At 42.4% G+C, this 13,001-nt stretch overlaps 1 protein-coding gene across 1 annotated transcript; it reads left to right on the top strand.

The window, feature by feature from the left end:
- Nucleotides 1-775: 775 nt before the first annotated feature.
- On the top strand, nucleotides 776-2,637 carry LOC146724407 (uncharacterized). The gene is made up of 2 exons (XM_085479956.1): nucleotides 776-2,556; nucleotides 2,625-2,637. The coding sequence occupies exons 1-2, from the start codon at nucleotides 776-778 to the stop codon at nucleotides 2,635-2,637; spliced, it is 1,794 nt and encodes a 597-aa protein (XP_085336082.1).
- The last annotated feature ends 10,364 nt before the right edge of the window (nucleotides 2,638-13,001 follow it).

Raw genomic sequence — 13,001 nt, 5'->3', positions numbered from 1 at the left:
GGAGTTACATGGCGATACGGAAAATCTGTACGTTGCACAACGTAGTACTTTAGATAGTTATACCGAACATTTTCGGAAGCCGAACGTGTCTCCATCCGTCGACGTCGCATCAAAGTCTTCGCTGCCGCGCATCAAGTTGCCGCCGTTCTCTGGCGCCTACGCTGACTGGCCATCCTTTCGCGATCTCTTCCTGTCCGTCGTGAGCAGCAATTCAATCTCGAACATTGAGCGCCTTCATCACCTCCGCTCGTGTCTGACAGGTCCGGCTGAAAAGTTGATAAAGTCACTACCTGTCACGAGTGACAATTACGATCGCGCTTGGGCAATCTTGGACAAGCACTACAATAACAAAAGAGAGTTGATCCGCTCCAACTTTGCCACGTTTACCGCCGTGCCAAAGATGAAGGGAGATACCGCCGAGGAGCTGAGCCGCATTCACAACGCTGTCACCGCCGCAGTCAACGCACAGGAGAGCATCGGACGTCCTATCAACTCGCACGGGATGGATCTGTTCAACCACATGGTCGTCGAATTGTTCGACGCACACACTCGTCTCGAATAGGAGTCAACCACTTCAGACCCCACCGAACCATTACGGAACGAGGCACTTCTCGACTTCATTAGTCGACGGATCTTGACACTCAACGCCGCACGACCGAGGAGTGTCACAAAAGGATCTGGAGAGACATCACGATTCGTCAAAGCGCACGTCACGAAGCACCAAGGCACAGATTCACCTCAGTGTGTACTGTGCCGTGAAAACCATACACTGATGATGTGCAAGGGCTTCAAGGCCAAGACCGCGGTTGAGCGGAAAGCGTTTGTGGAGGCCAACCGACTGTGCTTCAACTGCCTAGGCAATCATTTCCTAGCACGGTGTCAATCAAAAAGGAACTGCCTCACGTGCAACGCGCGACACCACACCATGCTGCACGGGGCAGCCACATCAACACCATCTGCTGAGGCCACTTCACTTGCCACCACACTGGCCACTGCACGGCAAACTGAAACACACAAGGCCGTCCTTCTCGCAACCGCTCGCGTCAAGATCGCTGATCGCTACGGATCACCACACGAGGTTCGAGTCTTGATAGACCAGTGCTCCGAGGTGTCCATCATCTCTGAGGCACTGGCTCAGCGTCTTCGGCTGCCTCGAGCTTCAACAGATCTGTCCATCTTTGGCATCGGAGGGACTCGCTCTGGATCAGCGCGTGGCAAGATCACGCTAGACATCACATCTGACGTGACCAATGTCGAGCTCCGCGTGGTTGCTTTTGTGCTGCCTCGCATCTCATTGCAGCAAGGCACCTCTCAACGCGAAGATCGTAGCTGGCCTCACATCCAAGGACTTCGACTGGCCGACCCGCGCTTCCTGGACGACGATCCTGCGGAGTTACTTCTTGGAGCAGAAGTTTACGCATTGATCCTCGAGGAAGGTCTTCGCAAGGGCGGATCACGGATGCCGATCGCCCAACAGACGAGCTTAGGATGGATCCTGTCCGGGGGCTACGATGCAGCAGCAACCGAAGGACATCGCAGCACGTTCCAGTGCACCGCAGACCACGACCTCGCTGACATGGTTCGACGCTTCTGGGAGCAGGAACGCGAGCCAGTGGCTGGGACACCGCTTACCGCCGATGAAGCCAGATGCGAGGACATCTACGTGCGCACGGTCACACGCACGTCCAGTGGAAGATACATGGTGAGGCTGCCATTTACTTCACCGCCGCCGACATCGCTCAGCGAGACTCGTCGACCTGCTGAACGCCTACTGGATGCCATGGAGCGGAAAGGAGCACGAGATCGTCGTTTCGGTGACCTCTATCTAGACTTCATGGAGGAATACGAGAACCTACAACATATGGAGAAGGTTAGCACAACTACAACAACTGGCAGCCCCAGGTGTTACTTACCGCATCACGGGGTCCTCAAGGAGTCAAGCACGACCACGAAGCTCAGGGTCGTGTTCAACGGCTCCCAGCGCACACGGTCCGGAGAGTCGCTGAACGCACACCTCCTCACTGGAGCCAATCTCTTGCCAGCACTCGCTGACGTCCTACTTCGTTGGCGTTGGCATCGGTACGTGCTCGTCACGGACATCGAGAAAATGTACCGACAAATCCTCGTGCATCCGGAGGACTGTCGTCTGCAAACTATCCTGTGGCGCCACAACAGCTCTGACGACGTCCACGAGTACGAGCTGAGGACCGTGACCTATCGGCTAGCGTGTGCACCCTTCCTCGCCATCAGGACTCTTCATCAACTCGCAGCAGACGAAGAGGCACGATATCCACGCGGAGTCAAGGCACTGCGACACGACTGCTACGTCGACGACGTGGTCACCGGCGCCGATAGCTTGGAAGATGCTATCGACCTTCAGCAGGAACTACGGAGTCTTTGCACGGCGGGCGGATTTCCTTTGAGAAAGTGGGCCGCCAACGATCCTCAGGTGCTCACAGGAATTCCACCAGAACATCAGCTGCAACGTGGGCCGCACTCATGGGAGGAAGAGAGTCACGCTACCCTGGGCCTCCGATGGCATCCTCAAGGCGATTGGTTCTCCTTCTCAATTCGTCCACGTCCAGTCACTGATCTCACAAAGCGACGAGTTCTAGCCGAAACAGCTCGGCTCTTTGATCCGATGGGTTGGCTCGCGCCTGTCGTCATCAGAGCCAAAATTCTGATCCAGACGACGTGGCTTCAACGGCTGGATTGGGACTCTCCGCTGCCTGATCAGGACGCACACCGCTGGAGGCAGTTGTTGGATCAGCTTCCTCTATTGGATAACATCCGTGTAACTCGCTGGCTCAACACCGGAGACGACCATTCGCAACTGCAGCTCCATGGGTTTGCCGACGCTTCAGAGCGAGGATACGCCGCCGTGGTGTACATCCGCAACGCTGCAACAGAAAAACCGTCAATCAACCTATTGATGGCAAAATCGAAGGTCGCGCCTGTCAAGCAGGTGTCGTTACCTCGCTTGGAACTCTGTGCAGCAGCTCTACTTACCACGCTCATGCTCCACGTGCGCGCTATTCTCGGTTTGACAACGACGCCGGTGCATCTGTGGTCAGATTCAAGGGTCACACTTCATTGGATCCGCGGACACAGCACCCGTTGGAAAACCTTCGTCGCCAACCGAGTATCTCAGATCCAGACCCTGCTTCCAGACGCTCAATGGAGACACGTCGCTGGACGAGAGAATCCTGCAGATTGCGCATCGCGCGGTGTTACTCCTGCTAAATTAATCAATCATGAGTTGTGGTGGACAGGACCTACCTGGCTCTCAGGAGACGAGACTGCATGGCCGGGTTCAAACATCGACGTCCCAGAGGATGACCTCCCGGAGCAGCGAGCCACCAGTCTGGTAATCAAGGCACCGGTTCTCGGCAGAACCTGACCTCCTCCTCCGGTTTCCAACGCTGCACAGGCTGCTGCGGGTTACGGCATGGTGTCGGCGATGGCTCAATCAGGCAAGACGTGACGCCATACCTGGCCGTCCATTGCATCCGGACGAGCTGGACGTCGCCTTATTTCGATGGCTGCGAGTGGTGCAGGCGCTCCACTTTCCTACGGACGTAGCTGCGGCTTCTGCTGGACGCACTAGCCCACCACGAAGCCACCTAGCGATGTTGAGTCCGGTCCTCGATGACCAAGGCGTACTGCGCGTCGGAGGACGTCTCAAACATGCTCAGCTACCACTCGACGAGAAACATCCAATGATCATCCCGGCGGCATCATGGTTGACTCGGCTGGTGATCGATTCCTGCCACCGACGGACGCTGCACGGAGGTGTGCAACTGACTCTCGGCCTGCTCCGCCTGCGCTTCTGGGTGCCTCGAGGAAGGACCACCGTCAAACAGCAGCTACACCGATGCATAACCTGCACTCGATGGCGCGCCGCCACACCACAGCCTCCGATGGGTAACCTTCCTCGAAAGCGAGTAACGCCAACTCGACCGTTCCTCAGCACCGGCTTGGACTACGCGGGACCAATCCTCCTCCGGACCAGCAAGGGGCGTGGACACCGTGCGCACAAGGGGTACATCGCAGTCTTCGTCTGTTTCTGGTCAAAGGCCGTTCACTTAGAAGTCGTCTCAGACTACACCTCGGAGGCCTTCATCGCCGCTCTGCGCCGCTTCGTCTCCCGCAGGGGCCTGTGTGCTGAGATCTACAGCGACTGTGGCACGACTTTCATCGGAGCAGATCGGACGCTGCGAGGTCTCTTCAACGCAGCGACAGCCGAAGGTCAAAGTGTCATCCTTGCCGCCACCGCTCAAGGAATCCGCTGGCACTTCAACCCGCCAGCGGCCCCGCATTTTGGTGGTTTATGGGAGGCCGCCGTAAAGTCGACCAAGTTCCACCTCCGTCGGGTGATCGGCGCGACCACCCTCACGTTCGAGGAGTTGAACACACTCCTTGCACAAATTGAAGCCTGTCTTAACTCACGTCCGTTGCAGGCACTCTCAGATGATCCAGAGGACGTCTCGGCGCTGACCCCCGGTCACTTCCTCATCGGGACACCGCTCCTCGCCTTGTCAGAACCGTCATTGACAGAGCAGACGGTGTCCACCTTGTCACGTTGGCGTCATCTGCAGCGGATGAGGGATCACTTATGGCAGCGATGGTCATCCGAATACATGCACGGACTCGCCCCACGCACCAAGTGGCTCAAGGATGCACTTGCACCCCACGTCGGCGATCTCTGCCTCGTTCGCTCCGAGATCACCCCCCCGAACCGATGGCCCCTCGCTCGCATATCGCGTTTGCACCCCGGGGACGATGGAGTTACACTGCGTAGTGACGATCCGAACGGCCACGTCCGAGCTCGTGCGCCCACTCGTCAAGCTCGTGTTTCTTCCGGGCGTGAACGACGTTCCTACACCGCACGTTGACACATAGCATCACTCACTACACGATCATCACGTCATGCACCATATCAACTGTCACACTTCACTCATTTCACTCATCACCTCACTATAACACTTGTCTCGTTTTCACCGCTCACTGCATCGTTCACTCGCCGTTCACATCTGCCACATGCTTTCGCCGTTTCAGCTGATCGATTCGCAACACGTGATCACCACGTGTTTTCGTCGACTCAGCTGATCGACTCACAACACGCGATCATCACTGTGAATTTCGCCGCGCCGACACGAGCCCGCCCCACCATCAACCGCTATCGGAATGTGATCCGCGCAGGAAACATCATCAACCTTTTGTCACGTTGCGCCAAGGCGGGCGGGATGTTTGAGATGCAAAATAAATCTTATCGTCTGTTAATTACTTCGGCAGTAAAACGTTATTAGGATTTTCAATTTATACAAAATTCGATCTCGAAAATAGTTATTTGGTAAATTCTGGAATCATCGATCAGTAATAATAAAGTCACGTTTGTTTTGTATAATAGAATAAAAAGAAGTCGTAAATTTACAGCTGTCACATAAAAAAACGCTCAAATATACAAACAAGTAACGGTGTCGCAACCGTTCCGCCGAATAATTACATGCTATTGAGCATGCGCTACTTTAAAAATCACGCAAATTATTGGCGCTTCACGCGAAGGTGGGCTCCGCTCCAAAATTTATAAAAGAGGAGCTCACCCCGGCGTAGGGGCCTTATCGCTTTCCGCCGTGTACGCGTAAGTCAAAACCGCCTCAAAAAAAACCGCAGAACATTTATATCGACAACCGCCGCTCTTTCTTTGATTTGATTTCTCCGCTGAAACTAATTAAACTTTATGTTAATTTTGTGCGTGTAATTGTTAAATATTGTACATTATATTTTAGTAAAGATTCGTATATTAAAGGTTTCTTTATACTACAAGTGACTCATCCTTTGTCGTGTCGCGCGATTCCTCACGCAGCGCGTTCGCGAACAATCGCTCTTTCGGAAAAAGTTAGTAGTGTCAATTTATTTTCCCCTCAAAACTAACTTTTATTTGAAACATTTTTCTCTAGTTTCTAGAGTTTCTAGAGCAGTTTTTGCTGTTAATTGTACTTGAACGAAAAAAATAATTAAATGATTTAAATATAGCACATTTTAAATCAAGAAACTTATATAATCGAACTCTGTTTAGGAAAAGGTAGAACATTTCATTTGCCTCTGCCTTTACAAGAAACATTGGATAAGGTATGTCCTCCGGAAGATCCTATAAATTTGAATCACGAGTTGCACATTCTCGTTCGAGGTATACCCAAGAAATCTAAAGTGGTTTGGGAAAATTTGGTAGATATTAATAAAATGGATAAGGTTTTACAATGGTTGAAAGAAAATAATCCTCATTACTCAAAAATTTGTCTTCCAGCGTCATCTGATGATCTATTAAAGGATAAGTTGCAGGAAACAGAATATAGGATTGTCGATGAGGAAAGCGACAATGACGAAATAAATGAGGTGGTTGAGGAATTACCAGCATTCAATTTGTACAATGTACAGCGAAACAAAAACAATAATGATCAAACCGTTTTAAAACGTACGGCTTTTCTCACACAAATCACTGAACATTCGGATATTAACGATCAGTATACAATATACCCAATACACGCGAAAAGAATCGATAACGAATCTGCATTGAAGCTTTATCAAATGGTGAAAATTGAAGATTTTCCAATGGATAATCGTTATAAATATCTGGATGTCATGTGTTTCCCTGATTTATATCCTGATGGTGTCAATGGACAACGAGAAGATAGAAACTTTGCATTGGCCGGAATATTTATTTATTAGAACACGATTGATGTCGAAACATAGTAGATTCAGGTTGAATCTGCAGTATCTGTTCTTCCTTCTCAATGATGCTAACTACCGACAGTTAAAAAGTGGTATCTATTATACGATGATGGTTACTAACCCACGAGAGAGATACACTGCTGGTAGATACTTGAACGAATTGAAAGGTTACCAATTAGAATCGAATTTAATGAGTATTTTCGCAAAATTGAGAAATACGGATCAATTTTAGCGACAACCGTCCAATAATGTAAAATGCATGACTTTGCATTACGGTCCAGCGACGTGGTTTTTGACTTTGAGTCCTAGTGAATGGAAATGGTCCGATTTGGGTGAATATTTACGAGATATGAATCCCGATAAAGAGAAGTTAGGCATCAGCGAACTAATCGCATACGATCCTGTAAGTACTTCTAGATTCATGTGCATAAAATTCAAAGCCATGATTGATTTTATTTGTTCGTCCGATAATCCAATAGGAAAGGTTATTCATTACTTCTGGCGACTGGAATATCAACGTAGAAGTATCCAGCACATGCATTGTATGATTTGGATAAAAGATGCTCCAGTATTAGGAAAATCGCCGGATGAAGAAGTTGCTACGTTTATTCAAAAATACGTAACGTGTGAAATTCCAGATGAAAATGTTTCGCCAACGTTGTACGATACGGTAATAAGTGATCAGAATCATAAACATAACTCGTATTGCATGCGTACGAAAAAAACGGAAACTAATATATACAGAAAGTGTCGGTTCGATTTTCCTCGGCCAGTTACTGAGAATTTCGTTTTAAGAGACGTTATCACTTCGATAGTCGGTAGAAAAAATTTACGCAGTAAGAGCAGATTGTACGATCTTCCTCGCAAGGAGTCGGAAAAGTTTATAAATGATTATAATCCGTCTATCAAATTAGCCTGGGAGGGAAATATGGACATACCATTTATTAGAGAAAAATCAGAGTTTTTAAACTCATATTTAACAAAATACACGACAAAGTCGGAAAAATGCAATACAGACTTTGAAGTGATAGATTCGAATAAGTCCTTGACATCAAAACTGTGGAATTTTGCAATGCGTTCATTAAATAACAGAGAATGCGGTGCTTTAGAAGCTGCGGATACACTATTATGGAATCCCTTGTACGGTACGGATAATGATACCATGGTCAAATGGATTGATGTTAATGAGGTGAGAAATAGAAAAGTTAAAACATTTAATGAAATTTAAGCTCTCGATGAAAATTCTACGAATATTTACTGTTCGTCACTCATCGATAATTACTATCCAAATAGACCTCAGGAATTAGAATCATTGAATTTGTACGATTTTGCCAGATTCTGGGAAATTACGAAACAGATGTCAAATAATGACGAAGTCAAGTGTTACAAACTGGCATCGGGTTTATTTAAAAAAAAACGAAAAAAGGGTTATTTAATTAACCATTATCGATTTAATATAAAAACTGAACCCGAAAAATACTTTTACTCGCTGCTTCTGTTCAAACCATGGAGAGATTTGAGTGAACTCAAAGGTACATTCGAGACTTACACGGATGCCTTTAAGAATTCAGAGTCTGTTTTAACGAAGGCAATGAAATATCACGAAAGGCTCGAAGAAATACAGAAATTTTTTGAGAACGTTGCTGAATTAATCGAGAAGCGCGAAAATGATCTGAAAACAGCAGACAGAGACAAATCCGATGACGATGAACTGGATTGTAATCCGATAAAAGCTGACGACGCGATGAAAGATCTGGAAGATTTTGGTAAGATTGACGACCCGATTGATTTATCGCAAATGATGTCGCATTTGAACAAAGACCAGAAAAGAGTCTTTGATGGAGTATGCCAAGTTTTACAAGATAAAAATCAGATTCTGCGACTGTACGTAAGTGGCGAGGGTGGTACAGGGAAAAGTTTTCTAATTGAAACGATTAAACATTGAATCAGAATAAATTTGGAAAAAACGACTACCATATCTGCTCCCACGGGTATCGCAGCATTTAATATCGATGGCTTGACAATCCATAGAATGTTTCAACTACCGGTTAGTCATGAATCTACACCAAAATATACGCAATTGTCAGACATGGTCTTGAAAATTTTGAGAGACAAATTAAAGAATGTCGAATTATTTATAATCGAAGGAATTACATGTAACAATGCATTGATGGATTTAGGAACGACTGTATTCAGTGATGGTCAAGCCTATGTAGGTTTGTCACGAGTAAGTAAATTGGAAGGCCTACATTTGATAAATTTCAATCCAGCATCAGTTAAAGCAAACTCGAGAGCCATTGTAGAATATAATCGACTGAGATCTATATTCAAATCTGAACTGCCACAAATCAATCCGTCCGAGAAAAAGGTTGTGAAAATGTACGATCGTCGATGGGATATCCCTAATATCATTCTGAGTCATTAACAAATTGGTACTCTGGAATTACGAGCAATTATTTTTCATTGTACGGGCTAGTATAAATTTCAAATCAAATCTCTATAAACGACTATTATACAATATTTTGTGCACTAAGAATAACATATCGCACTTATTCTCTAGAATCAAATTGTAATCAGTTTTACTTATATGTATGTATATTCAATGTGAACTTGCACCTTGAATAAAATATCACAGTTACTTTTCATGGTAATATATTATTACTAAATTTAGATAATATACACTTTACGTATGTTCACTTTGAACTGGCACCTTGAATAACATATCAGTTACTTTTCGTGATAATTTATTATTAGATCGTTTAAATTTTTGAGTACCTTCTTTTGAACACGGCCTGACCTTTTCATTTTTATGATTTTTTTAGGATATATATATATATATATATATATAACGTAATTTTGTCATTCTTTATTTTCGACTTATTTTGACTTGACGAATTCATTCCCCAGTAATGCGGTGTAACTTATGATATACCCTGTATATATATATTTTCTGACGAAAAGTTTATTTTGCATTTATTATAAATATGAACTTTCTATATATTGTATATATTTAAATTTTATTGTATCTTAATTCATAAAATATTTATATTATTTAATATTATTGTTCAATAAATAATATTCTTATCTTCAATAAATAATATTGTTCTTATTTAATGCAATTTTGTTTTTTTGCTGTAATATTAAAACAATTGATCTAGGGCATATGTATATTAGGAGACGCGGTAGTGTCTCCGGCCATGTTTAAACCCTAAAAGACCTTAAAAAAGACACTACAAGTCTTTTATCCTGCACCATCAAAGTCCATTTTTTGGGGGTGTAGAACTACTATAATATAAAAAATTTAGAATTGCACGTAATATAACCTGAAAGGCGGCATTGCCACGAGTAATTTGAGCCAAGAAGGAATAAAATCGGTCAAGCCGTTCTGGATATACAAGCGGTCAAAAAGTGACGTTTTTCATGAAAAATGAAGTAACGTCGTTTTCTTCTTCTTCTTCTTCTCTGTCCGCGTCCGCTGACGTCATCAGAATTATATATATCTTAAAAAAATCATAAAAATGAAAAGGTCAGGCCATGTTCAAAAGAAGGTACTCAAAAATTTAAACGATCTAATAATAAATTATCACGAAAAGTAACTGATATGTTATTCAAGGTGCCAGTTCAAAGTGAACATACGTAAAGTGTATATTATCTAAATTTAGTAATAATATATTACCATGAAAAGTAACTGTGATATTTTATTCAAGGTGCAAGTTCACATTGAATATACATACATATAAGTAAAACTGATTACAATTTGATTCTAGAAAATAAGTGCGATATGTTATTCTTAGTGCACAAAATATAATAGTCGTTAATAGAGATTTGATTTGAAATTCATACTAGCCCGTACCATGAAAAATAATTGCTCGTAATTCCAGAGTACCAATTTGTTAATGACTCAGAAAAATAACATGGCGGCCTGCTCTCAAAAAACTATGATGTTTCTCGATGTCCATTTAGAAATAATGTCGAAGCTCTTACAGAATAATTACTACAACATTTGAAATACGAAAAGTATTACATTAGAAGAAGATTAGATTAGAATAAGGATTCAACGTATTTTTAAAAGCTCTACACACACAACGAAGTGAATATACAAAACTATATACAAATACCTTTTTCTTCTGTGTTTCTGAAGAAAATTGTAAGTCAAATGAAACCTTGCTCTTTGAGAACCATGTCACTTACTTTTCAGAGTCAAATTGATAAATTTTTTTTGTATATTTTAATGATATTTATTTTTCACTTGTATCTTGAATAATTAATATGTAATTTTTTATTGTATATTACGACAAATAATTTGTAAACTTTTTAAGCGTATAGCTTTATTGTAGTTGACCTGAGAACTGTACATTTATAAATTTTACTTAATATACACCCGTTTCGAGCAACAAGGCAAAGTTTTCTGATCAATAACTTACTCCCTGAAAATACGGCATAACACAAATCGGAAGTTGATACGAAAATTCGAAATTTTACTAAAGAAAGATTGGAGGTTTTTAATTTATACAATTTTCACAACTCTTATTTCAATTATTTATTCTACCCATCGAAAGTTTTTTGAGAGCAGGCCGCCATGTTATTTTTCTGAGTCATTAACAAATTGGTACTCTGGAATTACGAGCAATTATTTTTCATGGTACGGGCTAGTATGAATTTCAAATCAAATCTCTATAAACGACTATTATATTTTGTGCACTAAGAATAACATATCGCACTTATTTTCTAGAATCAAATTGTAATCAGTTTTACTTATATGTATGTATATTCAATGTGAACTTGCACCTTGAATAAAATATCACAGTTACTTTTCATGGTAATATATTATTACTAAATTTAGATAATATACACTTTACGTATGTTCACTTTGAACTGGCACCTTGAATAACATATCAGTTACTTTTCGTGATAATTTATTATTAGATCGTTTAAATTTTTGAGTACCTTCTTTTGAACATGGCCTGACCTTTTCATTTTTATGATTTTTTTAGGATATATATAATCCTGATGACGTCAGCGGACGCGGACAGAGAAGAAGAAGAAGAAGAAGACGACGTTACTTCATTTTTCATGAAAAACGTCACTTTTTGACCGCTTGTATCTCCAGAACGGCTTGACCAATTTGATTTTTTCTTGGCTCAAATTTCTCGTGGCGATGCCGCCTTTCAGGTTATATTACGTGCAATTTAAAATTTTTTATATTTTAGTAGTTCTACACCCCCAAAAAATGGACTTTGATGGTGCAGGATAAGGAGACTTGTAGTGTCTTTTAAGGTCTTTTAGGGTTTGAACATAGCCGGAGACACTACCGCGTCTCCTAATATATATGTATAATATAATTATACATATTTATTTATGTATATTATTTATGTTATATGTATATATAGATTTTGGATTAAGCATCGCTTTCCTGGAGTGATTGGTTGTATAGACTGCACTCATGTAGCAATTGTTCCACCTCCTAAAGAAGATGAGAATTATCCTGAACATATATATGTAAATAGAAAAGGATATCATTCAATTAATGTACAATTGGTAAGATTGCGCCTTAACACACACAATTCATTTAAGTATATTATTTAAGTATATTATTAAACAAATAATATAAGTACAGCTTTATTTGCAGATATGTGATTCTGATCTTAGGATTATGAATGTTAATGCCTGATATCCAGGAAGCACGCACGATTCGTATATCTGGAATAATAGTAATGTTCTTCCTATAATGCAAGATATTTACAATCGTGGACACAACTTTTTTTTACTAGGTAATATGTAATAAAAATGATTATTAAATATTACGTACTTAATGATTCGCGCATGATGCGCATGAATAAGTGACAGACAATCTATAGTTTATGTTACGCATATTACACATTTTCTGTCACTTCATGTGCATCATGTGTGAATCAAAAAATACCTATTGTTTTTAATTACAATGTATAACATTATATTGCTTTACAGGTGATTCCGGTTATGCGCTTAGACTTTGGATGATGACTCCAATAATGGACAATAATCTTAATATTGCAACAAGAAGATACAATGATCGGCAAAAGAGCACTAGATCGCTTATTGAACGTTGCAATGGTGTTTTAAAGATGAGATTTCATTGCTTGTTAAAACATAGAGTGCATTACCGACCAGATGTGTGCTCAAAAATTATCAATGCTTGTACCATATTACATAATATGTGCATTCATGATAAAGTGCCTTTACCTGATGAAGCATTTGAAGATGAAGTATTGGATTTTGGTATGCTAAAT

The sequence above is a fragment of the Nylanderia fulva genome, unplaced genomic scaffold (genome assembly GCF_048542155.1).
Source record: "Nylanderia fulva isolate GAGA-0341 unplaced genomic scaffold, ASM4854215v1 Scaffold134, whole genome shotgun sequence".
Lineage (NCBI taxonomy): Eukaryota > Metazoa > Arthropoda > Insecta > Hymenoptera > Formicidae > Nylanderia > Nylanderia fulva.
This window is presented reverse-complemented; position numbering and strand designations above follow the sequence as displayed.